At 44.1% G+C, this 17,465-nt stretch overlaps 1 protein-coding gene across 3 annotated transcripts in view; it reads right to left on the reverse strand.

Annotated features, from left to right (window-relative positions):
* Positions 1 to 17,091: 17,091 nt before the first annotated feature.
* NOP58 (NOP58 ribonucleoprotein) overlaps positions 17,092 to 17,465 on the reverse strand; it is a 30,450-nt gene continuing 30,076 nt past the window's right edge. For all 3 annotated transcript variants that reach the window (XM_059168383.1, XM_059168382.1, XM_059168384.1), the window contains one exon: positions 17,092 to 17,363. In XM_059168383.1, coding sequence (XP_059024366.1) covers positions 17,313 to 17,363 — 51 coding nt within the window. In that variant the 3' untranslated portion in view covers positions 17,092 to 17,312. The remainder of the gene's footprint in view (positions 17,364 to 17,465) is intronic.

Here is a 17,465-nt window from a genome sequence, read left to right on the forward strand (position 1 = left end):
TTTGTCTAGGAACACCAGGCTCAGCATTTACGAGGAAATTTTTAGAATGTTCACCTAAGCAACATAAGGACCTGCCTGTCCTTGCCTGCGGCTTTATTCATCTGTCCCTGTTTTCTGGGAGAAGCTGTGGCTTTGACATCTAAAGGAACATTTTCCCACTGATTTTTCATGCTAGCCTGGGACCTCTGAGAGCCAGGGAGTTGAGCCCTCCAGCCAGCTCTGAATTTGGGGAGGGCCTGCAGGGGAGTGATTAGAAAGAGCTTTTCGCATTTACCCGTCCTGCCGTCCTGCCCTCCGCTTGGCAGCACAAGTACAAAGTTCTGAAGATAAAAGCCTTCCATTAATACCAAACCAATGGAAGTCCAAGAGATTTCTTGAGTATGGTTAGGTCATAACCACAGTTTCTTTTTGTTTCTTTGTTTCTTTCTTAAAAACATGTTTATGAATCAAAGTCAGGATTTCAGCTCCCTTGGGCCACTTTCGAGCTTCTATACTCTAGAAGAGCAGCAAAGATTGCAATGCAGTTTTAAAGGTTCCCAAGGATGAGTAGAAGCAAATGCCTTACTTAACCCCTGACAGTTCTTTTTCCAGCTTCCAAGGGAAAGCAATAAGGACACAGTAGAAACTGTCTGTTCCTCCGGTCCAACATCGCTGTTCTATACTTCACAGACACCCACTTTCCTCCCTCACCGTTCACCAAGCGGCCCCCAACGCACTGAGGGATTCACGTTTATACCCAGACTGCATCATCAACACCATTTCACTTCCTTCACTAATGTGCTCTCTGGCAACGCTCTCCTTCCTCCTTTGGTAGTATTCACTCAAAAGCTGTTTATTGAGCACACCCTTTTTTCCTGAATCAGGTGCAGGAGGTGGGGTGATGTTCAAGACAAACCAGATCCTGCCCTCAGGGGATTTACCGTCTACAGGATACAGAACGCAGATCCTGACAGTCTGGGGGAGATGGGTGAGAGAAATGTTAAAAAGGTGGTTGGGCAAGGCTGAGATCAAAGAACAAAAAGGAAAGGAGATGGGGCCAGAGACAAACTCAGGGTCCGCCTCTCAGGGACCACGGAGGTCCTAATGAGTCTTCATTTCCGTGTCTGGAAGTCATTAGAGAGTTAGTCACAAGCAGGAAATTAACAAGATCCGCTCACTTTTCTTGCAAGGCGGTAGCTCTTCCTGTTACCCTTTACACACACTCACAATTGTTTATCTTTTGCCCTAATTCATTTTCTCTCCCATCTTGTAAAACCTCTTCTATCTTGCAAAATAAAAATATCAACAACAATCAAAAAATCATTGAATATTATATCAAAAGACAAACAACAACAACAAAAACTCCAAAAACAAAAACAAAAAAATAATAAACCCAACCAAAGCCCCTCCCTAGACTCCATTTCCCCTTCCAACCGCTGACCTCACTCTTCTCTGGTAGTTTCTCCATGTCCTTTCCTCCAGGCTACCTTCCCTCTGCCTACTTGGCTCACCTTTCCCTTGGCTAACACCTGTTTCTTCAAGTCTCAGCTTAAAAGTTCCTTCCTCAAGGAAATGTTCCTGAACCTCTGAGTTGGAAAATCTCTTGGTTTGTGTTTTCCTAGAGTACCGTACTGTCCCATTACATCATTCCTCACACCTTATTGTCTATGTTCTCCTCATGCTCCATGAATACACTGTTTTTCTTTTTTTTAGATTGAAGTTTTTTTTATTTATTCATTTTTTAGTAGGTTGTATGCCCAACATGGGGCTTGAACTCACAACCCCGACATCAAGAATCACATGTGCTTGGGGTGTCTGTGTGGCTCAGTCAGTTAAAGCGTCTGCCTTCGGCTCAGGTCATGATCCCAGGGTCCTGGGATGGAACCCTGAGTTGGGCTCTTTACCCAGCAAGGAACGTGCGTCTCCCTCTCCCTCTGCCTGCCACTTCCCCCTACTAGTGCTCTCTCTCTATCTCTCTGTGTAAATAAGTAAATACAACCTTAAAGAAAAAAAAAAAAAAAGAATCTCATGCTCTACCAGTCGAGCCAGCCAGGCGCCCAGAGACTGTTTTTCTAGTTTGCTGCTATCTCCCCAGCATCTGACATGGAGCCTGAAGCTAAGCCTGTACCCAAGAAATAATCGCTAAATGGACGTACATCTGATCTTCAGGCATTTGGTAGCTCACAAGGCCAATATATGGTTGAGGTGACGAGTGTTACTTGGAATCCTGAAGGTTTCAGTTGACTCCGCATATGGGTTGTTCAATTAGGAGACGTACAGCAGGTAAAGAAGCTGCCCCAACAGCAGTGGACGCAGGAGAGCGGCCAACTGGCTGGCTTTGAGCCGGCTTCTCAGGGGTAGCTGACTCCCCACCCGGGGTCTCTTCAACAGTCTACATGGGCCCATTCCAGTGCGGGGGCCTCTGTCTGATTCAGGCCTTCATTCCCCAGCAGAAGTTTTGGGGTCACAGTTGGGCCTCAATTTTACTCTCTCTGGAGTGGGGGTTTATGCCCAGGCCCTCACTTCTACCAGACCGCAGGGGTTCATCCTCCTGGGAAATCTCCTCTTCTCTTTGACCCTCGTCCTCACTGTGGAGGCTTGAGTATGGACAGCAGCGGCCAAATGCCCTAAAAGTTAGGACTCTGAAGTCACTTAGCCTGGGTCGCATCTCAGCCCTTATACTTTCTAGCTATTGTGGCCTTGGACCAATTACCTAACTTAGCATCTAAGCCTCCCTTTCCTCTTCTGATACACACGCCTCACTCAGAGTGCTGGGATAGGAGTCAGAGACATCAGGAAAACCAAGCTCTCAGCACAGTGCCTGGCCCACAGCGAGCACTCGGTGAACGTTCCCTGTTATTAATACAGCAGAGTGTGAGAGCAGACCTGTTATCTGGGGACACTTCCTCTCTCCAGGGAGCCTCAGACTCTAAGGAGAAGGCACCAGTGTTAATGGACTTTAATTACCCACTTCCGAATAGTCCTTAGATTTGAAATTACAAGGTACACTCAACATCAGACACCTCCACCTCCACAACCAGCTCACTTTAAAGATCTTATTTGTGGGGCGCCTGGGAGGCTCAGTGGGTTAAGCCTCTGCCTTCAGCTCAGGTCATGGTCTCGGGGTCCTGGGATCGAGCCCCGCATCGGGCTCTCTGCTCAGTGGGGATCCTGCTTTCCCCGCCCTCTCTCTCTGCCTGCTTACTTGTGCTCTCTCTCTCTGTATCAAATAAATAAATAAAATCTTTGGAGGAAAAAAAGATTTTACTTGTAAGTAATCTGTCCACTCTATGTGGGGCTTGAACTTCCGACCTCAAGGTCAAGAGTCTCACACTCTACCGATTGAGCCAGCCAGGTGCCCCCATAGCTAATTCATTTTAGAGCTGGGCTCCAAAGGTACCTTCTGGCTCTGGAATTCAACTTTCAGGTACAGAAGCCTGACTTCATAGGGACCAAGGCTGGCTTTGCAGGAGCAGCTTTTTTGGTTTCCCTGACAATGCTAACTCTCAGATGTCCAGTGAGTAGCAAAATATTAGCTGGCAGTGATGCTGCCCACTCTACACGGAGAACGTGATGTAAAGACTCTCTTTTGTTCTTTCAGCAGGCGGAGGGAGAGAGTGGAAGAGAAGGAAGTGGGGGAAGGGGCAGAGGGAGAGAGAAACTCCCTAGCAGGCTCCATACGTAGCTTAGAGCCCGATGCAGGTCTTGATCTCATGACCCTGAGATCAGGACCCAAGCCAAAATCAAGAGTCAGATGCCCAACTGACTGAGCCACCCAGGTACCCCAAGACTCTTTCTGAAATAAACATGTCTTATATTTGCTTAAGAATAAAAAAAAGTTAGATTTATGTTTTAGAAAGAATGGGTCAGGGACGCCTGGGTGGCTCAGTTGGTTAAGCAGCTGCCTCCGGCTCAGGTCATGATCCCGGCGTCCTGGGATCGAGTCCCACATCGGGCTCCTTGCTCCGCAGGGAGCCTGCTTCTCCCTCTGACTCTGCCTGCCACTCTGTCTGCCTGTGCTCGCTCTCGCTCGCTCGCTCTCTGACAAATAAATAAAAATATAAATCTTTTAAAAAAAAAAAAGAAAGAAAGAATGGGTCAGAGTGTAACTAATCTGACTTCTGGAAGAGAAGAGCTGCTTAACCAGGGAGGTTGGTGGGGAGGGAAAACCAGGGCCAGGAATGCCAGGGTTTATAAAAGGCAGTCGGTATTAGTAAAGCAGGTTTAGAGGAGATAAAGAAACACTTTTGGCATATAGTGAATTTGAATCGCCCATGAGACATCCAAATGACTCAACTGAATATATAAGACTTATAAATAGGGATGGTCATAGGAAAAATTCTGGAAGGACACACACCAAATTTTTAACAGTTATCCTCTCTGAGTGGCAGGATTACGGGTGATTTGAGTTCTTTAGTACGTAATTTTTTAAAAAGATGTATCTATTTATTTATTTGTGTATTTATTACATAATCCCTACCCCCAACGTGGGGTTTGAACTTGCAACCCAAGATCAAGAATCACACGCTGCAGGGCACCTGGGTGGTTCAGTCAGTTAAGCAGTTCAGGTCACCAGCTGTGACCTGGTTGTGAGATCAAGGCCCACATGGGGGTCTGTGCTCAGCACAGAGTCCGCTGGAGATTCTCTCCTTTTCCCTCTCCCTGTGCCCTCCTCTGCTTGCTCAGGCTCGCTCTCTCTCTCCCTCGCACATAAATAAATAAATAAATAAATAAATAAATAAATAAAATCTTAAAAAAAAAAAAAACCAAAAAGAATGGCACGCTCCATCAACTGAATCAACCAGATGATTTAACATGTGATTTTTTTTTTCTGTGATGACCCATGTCTTAGTTTTGTATAAAAGGAGGCATGGCGGGGGCTCCTGGTTACGGTCAGAAGAGCATGCAACTCTGGATAGCTGGGTCACGAGTTTGAGCCCCACGTTGGAGGTAGAATTTATTTTTTAAAAACAAGGAGCCATAGGAGATGATCTTGAGCCCCCCGTGTTACTCAAGGCACCTATCCTAAACTGCTCGCTCTCCCTACCTCCCACTCTGTTTCTTGTCTAGTCAACATTTCCCTGGATTCTGGCCTCAAGCCTTTTTTGCCCGCATAGGGATTCCTTTAGCCTTCAGACCAGACTCCCAGCAGTCTCCTTGGCCTTGCCACTTGTTTCTCTCTTCTGGCACGGTTTGGGCTTTCCCTCTAGCCACGGTGCTGCTGGACATGCTGATGAACAGAGAAGCGCGGGTACACAGCCAGATGCTCTTCCCAGGGATGTATTATTTCAGTTTGCGGAATTTTGTAGGACTTTGAGAACTTGGAGAGAAAAATCGCAAATATAAACGAAAGAACTGGCAAAATATGACAGACTTATGAGGTAGATGAAAAGACAAGGCTTATATAAGATTGAATTATTGAGGGACGCCTGGGTGGCTCAGTGGGTTAAAGCCTCTGCCTTCAGCTCAGGTCATGATCCCAGGGTCCTGGGATCGAGCCCCACATCGGGCTCTCTGCTCGGCGGGGAGACGGCTTCCCTCTCTCTCTCTGCCTGCCTCTCTGCCTGCTTGTGATCTCTGCCTGTCAAATAAATCAATAAAATCTTTTTTAAAAAAAAGATTTAGTTATTGATTAGGGCGCCTGGGTGGCTCAGTGGGTTAAGTGCCTGCCTCTTGATTTCGGCTCAGGTCATGATCTTAGGGTCGTGAGATCGAGCCCTGTGTCAGACTCTGCACTGGATGTGGAGCCTCCTTAAGATTCTCTCTCTCCCTCTCCCTCTGCCCTCCTCTCTAAAGACCTAAATAAAAAAATAGATCGAATTGTTGATTATTTTCTGAAAGGCCCTCAAAGTGAGCTAGATAAACTATTCTCTATCCTCTCTGAGGGAAGACCAAAAGAAAATGGACTGAAGTTGCAAAAAGAGGCTTCTGGTTAGATGAGTGACTTTTTGTTATGGCAACCTTTCCATAAATAAAACAAAGCCTGAGAAGGCACGAACTTCCAGGTACAAAATAATTAAGTCAAAGAGATGTAACTTAAGGAGTAGTCAGTAATATTAGAATAACTTTGTGTGGGGACAGATGGTAACAAGACTTACTGTAGTGATCATTTCATAATGTATATAAATGTCAGATCACTGTTTTATACCTGGAACAAGGGGCGCCTGGGTGGGTCAGTGGATTAAAGCCTCTGCCTTTGGCTCAGGTCATGATCCCAGGTCATGATCCCAGGTCCTGGGATCAAGTCCTGCATCAGGCTCTCTGCTCAGCAGGGAGCTGAGCATGCCTGCCTCTCTGCCTGTTTGTGATCCCTCTCTCTGTGTGAAATAAATTTAAAAATCTTAAAAAAAAAAACACACACACACACACACACACACGCACAAAACCACCTGGAACAAATATGTCAACTCTACTTCAATGCAAAACAAAGCATTCAAAAGACCCCAAAACAAAACAAAACAAAACAAAATCCCCCAAACCTGAGCACCTCATATATAAACCAGGAAAAAGGGGAATGGCTCCAGTAATGAAAGCCCGAACAGGGACTGCCTAGTGCTACCAGCTCTTTCTGCCCTCAGAGGACTTGCCAAAGCAGTCTGAAAAGCAGTGGTTTAGATCAAGGGTCAATAAACTATAGTCAGCTGCTTGTTTTCCTACAGTCTATGAGCTAAAAATGTTTGTTTGTGGTTTTTTTGTTTTTCATTTGTAAATGGCTGGGGGACAAAGGAATTATTTTATGTGACGTGAAAATTAAATGCAATTCACAGTTCAGTGTCCACAATTTTTTTTTTTTTTTAATTGTAGTTGACTCACAATGTTACATTAGTTTCAGGTAAGTAAGCTTGTCTGTAAGGTTAGTGGGAACTCGGGCTTGTTGGCTCCGGTGTTGTCTGTGGCTACTTTGTACCACATGGCAGACAGAGTAAAGTCATTGCAAATAGAAGGCATATGGTCTGCGACATCTAAAATCCGTACTGGTCCTTTTCAGGAAAAGTTTGCCAGACTCCTCTAGATGAAAGACAATGTTTCGTGATACTGGCTTTAACACTCTTGTGATGAATGGCATCTTGGGATTTCTCCTTGTAAGGCCTTATGTTCTGCTAGGCTGTGGTTGGAAAGAGGTCCTGTCTGCTTGGAGGAGAAATGACTGGTCTCAGTCTCCCAGGATCCCTGAAAGTCTCTTCCTTTTAGCCCTGGGAGACTGTGGTTTTACCCTTGGGTTCCAGCCAGTCGCCTTCAGATGGCTAAAGGGAAAGTAGGCAATTAGCTGGCATTACACCAAAATATCCGCCCCCCTCCCCCGCCCGCCACCGGCCCCGCCAAGTTTGGAGCCTGAAATTCCTGGCAGTTAAAAAAAGGATTTCCTTCAGAAGAACACAATTGCCGTAATGCTCTGGCGAGCGAGTCCCTCCGTTTCACAGGCTGGGAAAACAATTTGTGATTTGGGAAGAATTGTTCAGAGAGGGAGGAAGGCCCCACGGAAGACTGTGAGAAAGAGAAAAGCCTGTCTAGAACAAGTAGAAAATGAAGCGCAACATCTTAATATCTATTTACGCTCTTCTAAGTTATTATAGATCATGTAAGATAAACTCAGATCATTTGCATTAATTTATATTCACAACCCTTTGGTCCTCAGTCTAGCATTTCACAAACATGTTTCTCAAGTATGTTAAACAGGTAGAAGATGGAGTTATGATTCTGTCCCCTTAATTCTTCTGTGATTCTAGTTCTACAAAATGGGGATGAGACCTTCAAAATCTGCAAAATCAAGGACTGATTTCTCAGCCTTAAGTATGAAGACTAGTAACTGGAGCTTAAGTAAGGGCAAGGGTGGGGAAATGAATAATCACAAGTAATTTGTTCATTTATACTTCCCACTTCCCATTTTACTCTTTACTGGAAAAGGCTTGGTGATTACACTGGTGAAACCACAAAACTAATAAAAAAAAATATATACCCCCTTATGATCTCTACAGAGAAACCGAACCATTAACAACAAAACAAACAGCCAATCTCATAGCTTTAGATAAAACATACATCATGATAGCTTTTGACTATAGGCTCATTTATTTTACATTTTCAAAAACTTTTTAAAGTTTTTGTTTGTTTGTTTGTTTTTTAGTAATTTCCACACTCAATGTCAGGCTTGAACTCATGACCTAGAGATCAAGAGTTGCATACTCTTGACTGAGCCAGCCAGGTGTCCCTATTTTACATTATTTTAAAGGTTTTATTTATTCATTTGTCAGAGAGAGAGAGAGCACAAGCAGGCAGAGTGGGAGAGGGAGAAGCACGCAACCCCCCCCCCCCCCCCCGTCCAAGCAGGGAACCTGATACTGGACTTGATCCCAGGACCCTGGGTTCATGATCTGAGCTGAAGTCACCCAGGTGTCCCTACAAGGAATTTTTGCATAGATTACCTGAGCTTCCAAGAGGCCTGTAAGACAAAGAGTTATTATTTCCATTCTACGGATGAAGAAACTGAGGCTCAGAGAAGGCACGGGTTGATTTGCCCAAGGACACGCACTAGTACGTGGGGAAACCGGTTCATAATAGCAAGGACACTTCTCACAGTGCTTTTTGGCTCACACAGCACTTTCACACGTATCATTTTCTCTGCCCACTAGTGCAAGGATCGTCCCATTCTGACCGTCGGCTTGCGGCCTCTCCATCACGCCCAGCTGGTTATTAGCATGTTGCTGGCCCAGCAGATTACAGATTATAAATAGACGCATTTGTTGTCTGACCATTTCTCTTCCCGGAGTCAGGCACTTCCATCCACCTCTGCTAGAAACCAAGGCGTCTCTGCTTCTCAGTTCAGGTAAGGAAAGAGGCTGGAAGTGCCGAGAAGTCGCTTCCCTACACTTGCACAGCACAGCACCACTGTCTCGCTCACTCACAGCCCGAGAGGTGTTGGGAAGGGGTCTGAGGGTGGGGATATGGAGGACTGGGGGCCTGGCTGTGCTTACAGCTCCGTAAGCTGCCAGGAGTAGGTCTCTGTTGCTGCCATTTCTGTTTTCTACTTTCTTCCGTGGGTAGCATCTCCGGGCTAGCAGGGGGAGGGAGAGGGATTTCTCTTCCATAGACTCAAATTCCACTTTGCAGCTTTTGCCTTCATCATCTCATGTTCTCTAAGATCATCTATTTATTTGAGAGAGAGAGAGAGAGAGCACAAGCAGGGGGAACAGCAGGCAGAGAGAGAAACAGGCTCCCTGCTGAACAAGAAGTCTGATGTGGGGCTCGATCCTAGGACCCCGGGATCATGACCCAAGCTTAAGGCCGATGCTTAACTCACTGAGCCACCCAGGTGCCCCCATTTCTTGTTTTCTCTCTGTATATGTTGCTTCCCTGTGTTCCCCGTTTCTCAAGCAAGAAAGGACTTACAAGGTTATGAGAGTACGGCCTTCCTCAGGAGGCTCTAAGGTTTTCGGTTCCCTTTGTGCCCTCCGAGGGCAGCAGCAGCTGCATCCCCTCTGCTCCCTTGGGCGGGTTCTGGCTATTTAACAAGCACCTAGCCCATAGAGGGCATCTCCAAATGCATGTTGGCCAAGAATGCTGTAAAGATTGAACTTCGAAGTTTTTGGAGATAAAGACCATAGAATTAGGGGCGCCTGGATGGCTCAGTGGGTTAAAGCCTCTGCCTTTGGCTCAGGTTATGATCCTAGGGTCCTGGGATCAAGCCCCATATTGGGCTCCCTGCTGCCTGCCTCCCCCCCTTTCTGGCCTGCCTCTCTGCATACTTGTGATTTCTGTCTGTCAAATAAATAAAATCTTTTTTACAAAAACATAGAATCAAAGCAAAATAAATAGCATGTTATTGCTTTTAAAGAATACAACTTTTAATTATGATCACTTTCAAGCATACAGAAAAAAAAGAGAAAATAATGATGGATATCTATATACCCACCAGATATTATTTCAAAAAGATTTGTGTTAACTTCATGCTATTAAGAAAGTGTTCCAACATAGAATGGCTTGCACTTTTCAGAAGCATTTGAGAGGCGCTCCTAATGACTCGAGTGACATTGACTAAGTTCCTTAAGCTCTCTGTGCCTCCGTTTCCTCACGTATAAAGTGGGCATGATTATAGTATTTATTAGAAAGGTTGCTAGATGGGAAGTCAAGAGCACCTGGCACATTGTAAGTGCTCAATAAACGTTAATTATCAGGGTACCTGGGTAGCTCAGTTGGTTGAGCCTCCGACTCATGGTTTTGGCTCAGATTGTGATCTTGAGGTCGGGGTACCAAGCGCTGAGACAGGCTCTGCACTCAGTGTGGAGCCTCCTTGTCCCTCTCCCTGTGCTCCTGCCCCGCCCCCACCCTGCGTGTGCTCACACTCTCTAGAATAAATAAAATCATTAAATGTTAATCATTTCGGCTTACTACTTTGTACTTTCTAACAAATGATAAAAGACCATAATTAAGAGCCACAGAAGCAGTGCAGGGCTGTGCACGGTCGTACGGGCTGTTCTTTGCATAAACCTGGGGGGAGGGTAGACAATCTTCTTGTCACTAGATTATGGTTAGGACAATTTTCTGGCACCTAGAGTTGTAGTATGTTGAAGACAAGGTTAATTTTCTATCCACACAAATTCCCACTTCGGGTTAATTGCAAGAGGCTGGGTGGGAGAGTTTAATCCTTAAATGGGATTTCAGTTATGTAGTGATAAGATGGAGTCCTTTTGTATATATTGACTGCACAATTTTAAGAGGTAGAAAAGGAAAATAATCCAGTTTAAAACCACTTAATTCAAGTTAATATTTTTAAAAAGTTAATTGTTCAAAAGCTTTGCTAAAAAGTAAAGGGTTGGGATGAGTGACCAGCTCAGTTGGTTAAGCACCTGCCTTTGGCTCAGGTCATAATCCCAGAGTTCTGGGATCGAGTCCAGCATCTCGGGCTCCTTGCTCAGTGGGAAGCCTGTTTCTCCCTCTGCCTCCCTCTCTCTCTGACAAATCAATAAGTAAAATCTTTTTTTTTTTAAAGATTTTATTTATTTGAGAGAGAGACAGTGAGAGAGAGCATGAGAGGTGAGAAGGTCAGAGGGAGAAGCAGACTCCCCATGGAGCTGGGAGCCCAATGCGGGACTCAATCCCTTGACCCTGGGACTGTGACCCGAGCCGAAGGCCCAACCAACTGAGCCACCCAACCGACTGAGCCACCCAGGCGCCCATAAATAAAATCTTTTTAAAAAATGGGGGTGCGGGTGGTTAAGAGCAGATGCTAATAAAGACAGTTACGAGACAGTTCCTGAAAAAGGAACTTTCTCTTAAGATTATTGGTTGGAGTATAAATTACCACAATATTTTGAAAGCCAACTGGTACTATTTATTTCTAAAAAATTATGTCTGTTTTATTTTTCAGACAGCGAAAGCAAGCAAAAGCAGGGGAAATGGGAAGCAGAGGGAGAGGGGGAAGTGGACTTCCTTCTGGGCAAGGAGCCCAGTGTGGGACTTGATGCCAGGGTCCTAGGATTGTGACCCAAGCTAAAGGCAGGCCCTCAACCGACTGAGCCACCAGGCGCCTCTGTTTTATTTTAAGTAGGTTCCACACCCAACATGGGACTTAAACTCATGACCCTGAGATCAAGAGTCCCATGCTCTACTCACCGAGGCGGCTAGCCCCACAAACTGGTATTATTTTACACTTGTATCCCTTTGATACAGTAATTCTACATCTAGAAATGTATCCTAAGGAAACACAAGTATATAAAGACAAACATATAAGGCATTCATTACAGTTTTGTAATAAAATGGTAACAAAAACCAATGTAAGAAAAAACAAAATGTGAAAATCCTCCAAAGAAAAATACTAAATAGTAGACCCTTGGACACAATAAAATGACGCTAGTATAAAAATGACACAAAATCAGTTTTCATGTGATTTGCACATTCTTTAAGGTTAGAGTCAACCAATTCAGACTGAGAAATTCTTAGCCACTTACACATCTGGGGCTAGTCCATACATTTCTCATTGATGTTTCTTTCAAAGACGCTTTTGTGTACTTTCTCCTCTGTGTGTGCTGCCTTAAATCTGGGATTTTATTCTCACAAACTTAGTAAAACAATGACTAAGTTTTTTCACTGTTATATTAGATGTGTACAGAACACCTGCAGAATCAGCAATTCCATTCCTTCAAAAGCAAACCCTTGGGACAGGAAACAAGGCGGATAATGGTCCTTCTCGTACCTATCCAAAGTTGGCCCCATTTATGTGGGAAAAGCACGGCACACGTTAAGCGCCCAGCCTGTGTCTCCTCAAAATTAACTAGTGAAACAGCACAGCCGCTGGCCGGCAGTGGTACTGCAGGGATGCTCTCCTAATACTAAGAGGCAAAGGCCTGACGTCTTGGGCATCAAAGAAGGTACTAGTTTGCAAGGTAAAAGAATCCTCCTAGTACAGTGGTAAAGGTGCAAGCATCGTCAGCTTGTCAAAATTGTCAAAGTGCGTATTCTTGAGGCCTATATCCTTGATCTGCCAAATCAGAAATGTACGTTTTATTTTTATTTTTATTTTTTAAGATTTCATTTGTGAGAGCGAGAGAGAGCACAAGGAGCGGGAGCGGCAGGCAGAGGGAGAAGCAGGCCCCCTCCTGAGCAAGGAGCTCGATGTGGAACTCAGTCCCAGGACCCCTGAGCGCAAAGCAGATGCCTAACAACTGAGCCACCAAGGGATCCCAGAAATGTGCCTTTAAAAAAATTTCTCCAGATGTCTGAAGTTCCCACAAGATTTGAAACCCATTTCTCTAATTACTTCCAATTTCTCCTTAAAACCCAGTACAAGTGTAAAGTACTCCAGAAGAATTACCATTTGACATTGCTTTAAGAAGTGATTTTAAAGACTTAATTTGCGAGAGAGAGAGAGAGAGAGAGAGAGAGAGAAAGAGAACACGTGAAGGCGCGCGCGCGCACAGGAGAGTGAGTGGGGAATGGGCAGAACCGGGCGGATCTCGGGCCGCCGCCCTGAAGAACAAGGAGCTCCACCAGGGAAGTGAGCCTTGGTCTCGGGACCCTGAGATCACCACCGACCTTGAGATCACATCTGCAGTGTAAACCCGAAGTTGGACACTTAACCAGCTGAGCCACCTAGTCGCCCCAACACCATTTTGTTTCAAACCATTTCTGGGGAGTGCCTGGGTGGCTCAGTGGGTTAAGCCACTGCCTTCAGCTCAGGTCATGATCCCAGAGTCCAGGAATCGAGTCCCGCATCAGGCTCCTTGCTCGGCAGGGAGCCTGCTTCTCTCTCGGCCTCTGCCTGCCACTCTCCCTGCTTGTGCTTGTGCTCGCGTTCTCTCTCTCTGACAAATAAATAAAATCTTTAAAAAAAAAAATTCTGGGGCACGTGGGTGGCTCAGCAGGTTAAGTGTTTTTGACTCTTGATTTTGGCTGGGGTGATCTTGGGGTTGTGGAATGGAGCCCTGTGTTGGGCTCCAGGCTCAGTGGGGTGTCTTCTTCCTCCTCCCCCTCTCTCTGTCACTCCCTCAGCTTGTGCACTCTTAAATAAATAAAGACAAATAACACTGTTAACTGGAATTAAAAGAAAAACTAAAAAAATAAGAATTAAAAAACAAAAAAAGCTCACGATGAGAAAAATGAACTCAGAAGTGGCCTTCTTAGTTTTTATTTTAAGTGAACTCTACACCCAGCATGGGGCTCAAACTCACAACCTCAATATCAAGAGTCACAGAGCTCTAATGTCTGAGCCAGCCAGGTGCCCCGGTGCTCTTAATTCTATTTTCTTCTGAAAATAACACAAAAATCTAGTTAATTCGTCCACAGGTCATTCACTCATCACTACACAAAGATTAAGGTCCTTACAGGTAAGAACACAGGAAGGTCTACAATTTGGGAAATGGAGATATTCAAGAGATACAGAAGGAAATGAATGGTGTTTTTTTTTTTTTTTTTTTTTGTTGTTGTTGTTTTTTAAGATTCTTATTTATTTGAGAGAGAGGCAATGAGAGAGAGCATGAGAGGCAAGAAGGTCAGAGGGAGAAGCAGACTCCCCATGGAGCTGGGAGCCCAATGCGGAACTCAATCCTGGGACTCCGGGACCGTGACCTGAGCCGAAGGCGGTTGCTTAACCAACTGAGCCACCCAGGCACCCCGGAAGTGAATGGTTTATAAGACCCCTTTAAGTATTCTCCACTTTATTCTCAGAGCAAGTTTGAGTAATATGCCCGAGTATTTTACCATATACCCTAAGTATGACCTCCAACAAGAAGCACCTAAGAGCTTCCTAAAAATGAAGACTCATGGGCTCCATCCCAGATCTGCTGGACTCATCTGCAGTTTATCAGGATCCCCGGGTGATTCTCTCACACATGTTAAAGGTTTTAATTACTGGGGCCTAATGCCCATTATTCTAAATGGTACAACTGGGATAGAGGATGGGCCTGAAACCAGTTGTAAAGGATGCTCTGGGAGGCACCTGGATGGCTGTGGGTTGACTCTTGGTTTCAGCTCAGGTCATCGTCTCACAGTCCTGGGGCCGGGCTCCGCCAACAGGGAATCTGCTTCAGGATTCCCTCTCCTTCTGCCCCTGCCCTGCACACCCTCTAAAATAAATTTTAAAATCTTAAAAAAAAAAAAAATGATAGCCTTGGAGAAGCAACAAAGCATTGAAAAGAACTCTTCAGAGAACTGCAGAAAAGTGATCTGAGCTTGGAGTTCTGGAGAGTACAGCTCCTCCAAGGCCATGCATAAGCACATTGAGGACACAAAGTAGTAGAGATACAGAAATAAAGATTACTCTATTTACTTCTCTATGAACTAATTTTTATTTTTTTAAGGATTTTATTTGACAGAGATCACAAGTAGGCAGAGAGGCAGAGACAGAGAGAGGGGGAAGCAGACTCCCTGCTAAGCGAGAGCCCATGCAGGGCTCAATCCCAGGACCCTGATTTGGTGACCTAAACCGAAGGCAAAGGCTTTAACCCACTGAGTCACCCAGGCACCCCGTGAACTGTTTAAAGTAGGCCTGATGCCCCAGTTTGGAGCCCAACATAGGGCTTGAACTCAAGACCCTGAGATCAAGCCCGATAGAGGGCTTGACCCAGGACAGAGATCACCACCTGAGCTGAAGCCACCATCCCATGCTTAACTGAGCCACCCAGGTGCCCTGATACAGTTGTTCAAACCAAAAAACTTAAATTTACACTTTTGAACGGATGTGGAATACAGTGGAGAATCATTGCTTTTTCACTTTTTGAGAATCAGCAAGCTTTTTAAACTTTTTCAAGTAATCTCTCCACCCAGTGTGGGGCTTGACTTCACAACCCGAGTCCCAAGCTCTACCAACTGTCAGCCAGCACCCAGATAATCAGGTCTTAAGTATTTTATGGGGCCCACTCACGGAAATTTTTGCTCATCAAACTTCAGTCATATAAAACCCACCTGCACTTCCCATTACAGACAAAGATCCTAAAGCTCCTTGGTAGAACTTCATTTTAGTACAAAGAACCAGAACCTACCTTGTGGTTAGTGTTTTGAACAGTTAAGACTTTAGCCCTTAGGCAAACTGATGGCTTGGGGAGGTGGGGGGGGATGCAGTAACTGGGTGATGGACATTAAGGACAGGCATTTGAAGTAATCAACTGGGCACTGTATGTAACTGATGAATTCTATCTCTGAAACTAGTAATATAGTATATGTCAATTAATTTGATAGCTCTGTGATTAACTAGATTTTTCCCCAGGTCTGTAGGAGACCATTTTAAGTGATTAGAAGTTTATTAATTAGCATTCTCAAAGTCTATCCTGTTTCAGATAGAAAACTTTTACAGCCCTTGGCAGGTCTATGGGCAACTTTCATCAGAAGCTGTTAAAAATCTGTTGTCAAAAAATAAAATAAAATAATTAAAAAAATAAAAACTAATGTTAAGTCCCAAATCAAGAATGTGTCTGAGGTACTAATAATGGGAACATTCTTCTGGGAGCAAAATAACCAGTTTTATTTTGTAATTGTGTCTAGGGATGGCTACATGTACTTCCTGTAGCATTTACTTCAAATATCTAAATTTGAAGTATACTTACACCTCTGAAAATTTTTATCTTTTTTTTTTCCCCCTACAAACCACCGTTAGATGGAGAGGTAAAGTTGACCTCATCTCGAATTTACAAGTGAGGAACTAAAGTTAACTTTGGTTAGTGGACTTGCCAAAAGTTACATGAAAAGCAGAGGGAACTCAAAGCTATAATCATTTTATTAAAAAGATTTTATTTATTCATTTGAGCGAGCAAGCGAGCATGCAGCGGCGGTGGGGAGCAAGCACGCACAGTGGGAGAGCAGAGGGAGAGGGAGAAACAGACTCCCCACTAAGCAGGTAGCCAGACATAGGGTTGGACCCCGAGATACCAAGCTTACGACCTGAATTGAAAGAAATCAAAACACTTGACTGAGCCACCCAGGTGTCCCAAAACTGGAATCACTTTGGCTCATCCACCCGCTGAATGCTTTCACTGAGCTGAGCTTTACCATCACACCCCTGCACACAAGCGATGCAAGACTGAACAGTCCTACGAAACTCGCAGCTGTCCACCGGGCTGTTTTCCACTTCCAGGAAACACTATTTTAGAAACAAGGGTTTCTCTTTGGTGTTCTATGTCCTGGTTTATACCCATGGACATTTTATTTTGGTCATCTTGTTTTCCTGTTATCCCGCCCATTCTTTACTATTATAAAATCATTTTCTTATCCTTTTAAAAATGTCACCGTAGAAAAAAATCTCCATCTATGTTAATGTTAATAATTATTTTGTTGCTCCAGTCAGAACTATGAAATAAAATCATGTTATGGATACATTTTTTTTTTCTTTCTGAAGGGATACAGGATAGTTTTGCTCACCTCATTTTAAAATTTTGAACACAAAACACAGCTTTATTTAAATAAATACAGAGGCAGAAAAACAGGAGAAAAAAGTCAAAAAGGGAAAAAGAAACATTAGAGTAAAGCTCTTAAATTGGTCCACCTAATCACAGCCTTCCAGAAGGCTAGAATGAACAATTCACAACTCTCACTTTTCAGCTACACTTATCAAAGCAATAATCATCATTAAATGCTAAATACAGAAACGGTCATAATTATGTACTAAAATACAGAGATCACAGAACTACCTTAAAATACAAAGAAAATATTTTTATTTGTGTAACAAAGACTGAGAAATGACATAATCAAGTTAACAGAACTTGTGTCAAGACACTTAGGTTTGAAAAGTTATCGATGAGTAGGAACTCTGTAGCATCCAACCTTTGCTCAATTACGGAACATTTCTGATACACTCCTGACTGAATCTTAGGTGTGATGTGTCCCGATGACTCAAAGATAATTCCCTTCAATTAGTCCTCATTATCTTTCTTTTTTTTCTTTTTCTTCTTTTTCTCTGGACTCTGAAAGTAACAAATAAGAATGCTTTTGAAAGAGCTGTAAATGTATGGGTGAAGAACAGTAACTTTATAAGAAGTGAAGTAGATCAATTTCCCTCAAAAATA

Source organism: Mustela lutreola, chromosome 3, assembly GCF_030435805.1.
Source record: "Mustela lutreola isolate mMusLut2 chromosome 3, mMusLut2.pri, whole genome shotgun sequence".
Classification (NCBI taxonomy): Eukaryota; Metazoa; Chordata; class Mammalia; order Carnivora; family Mustelidae; genus Mustela; species Mustela lutreola.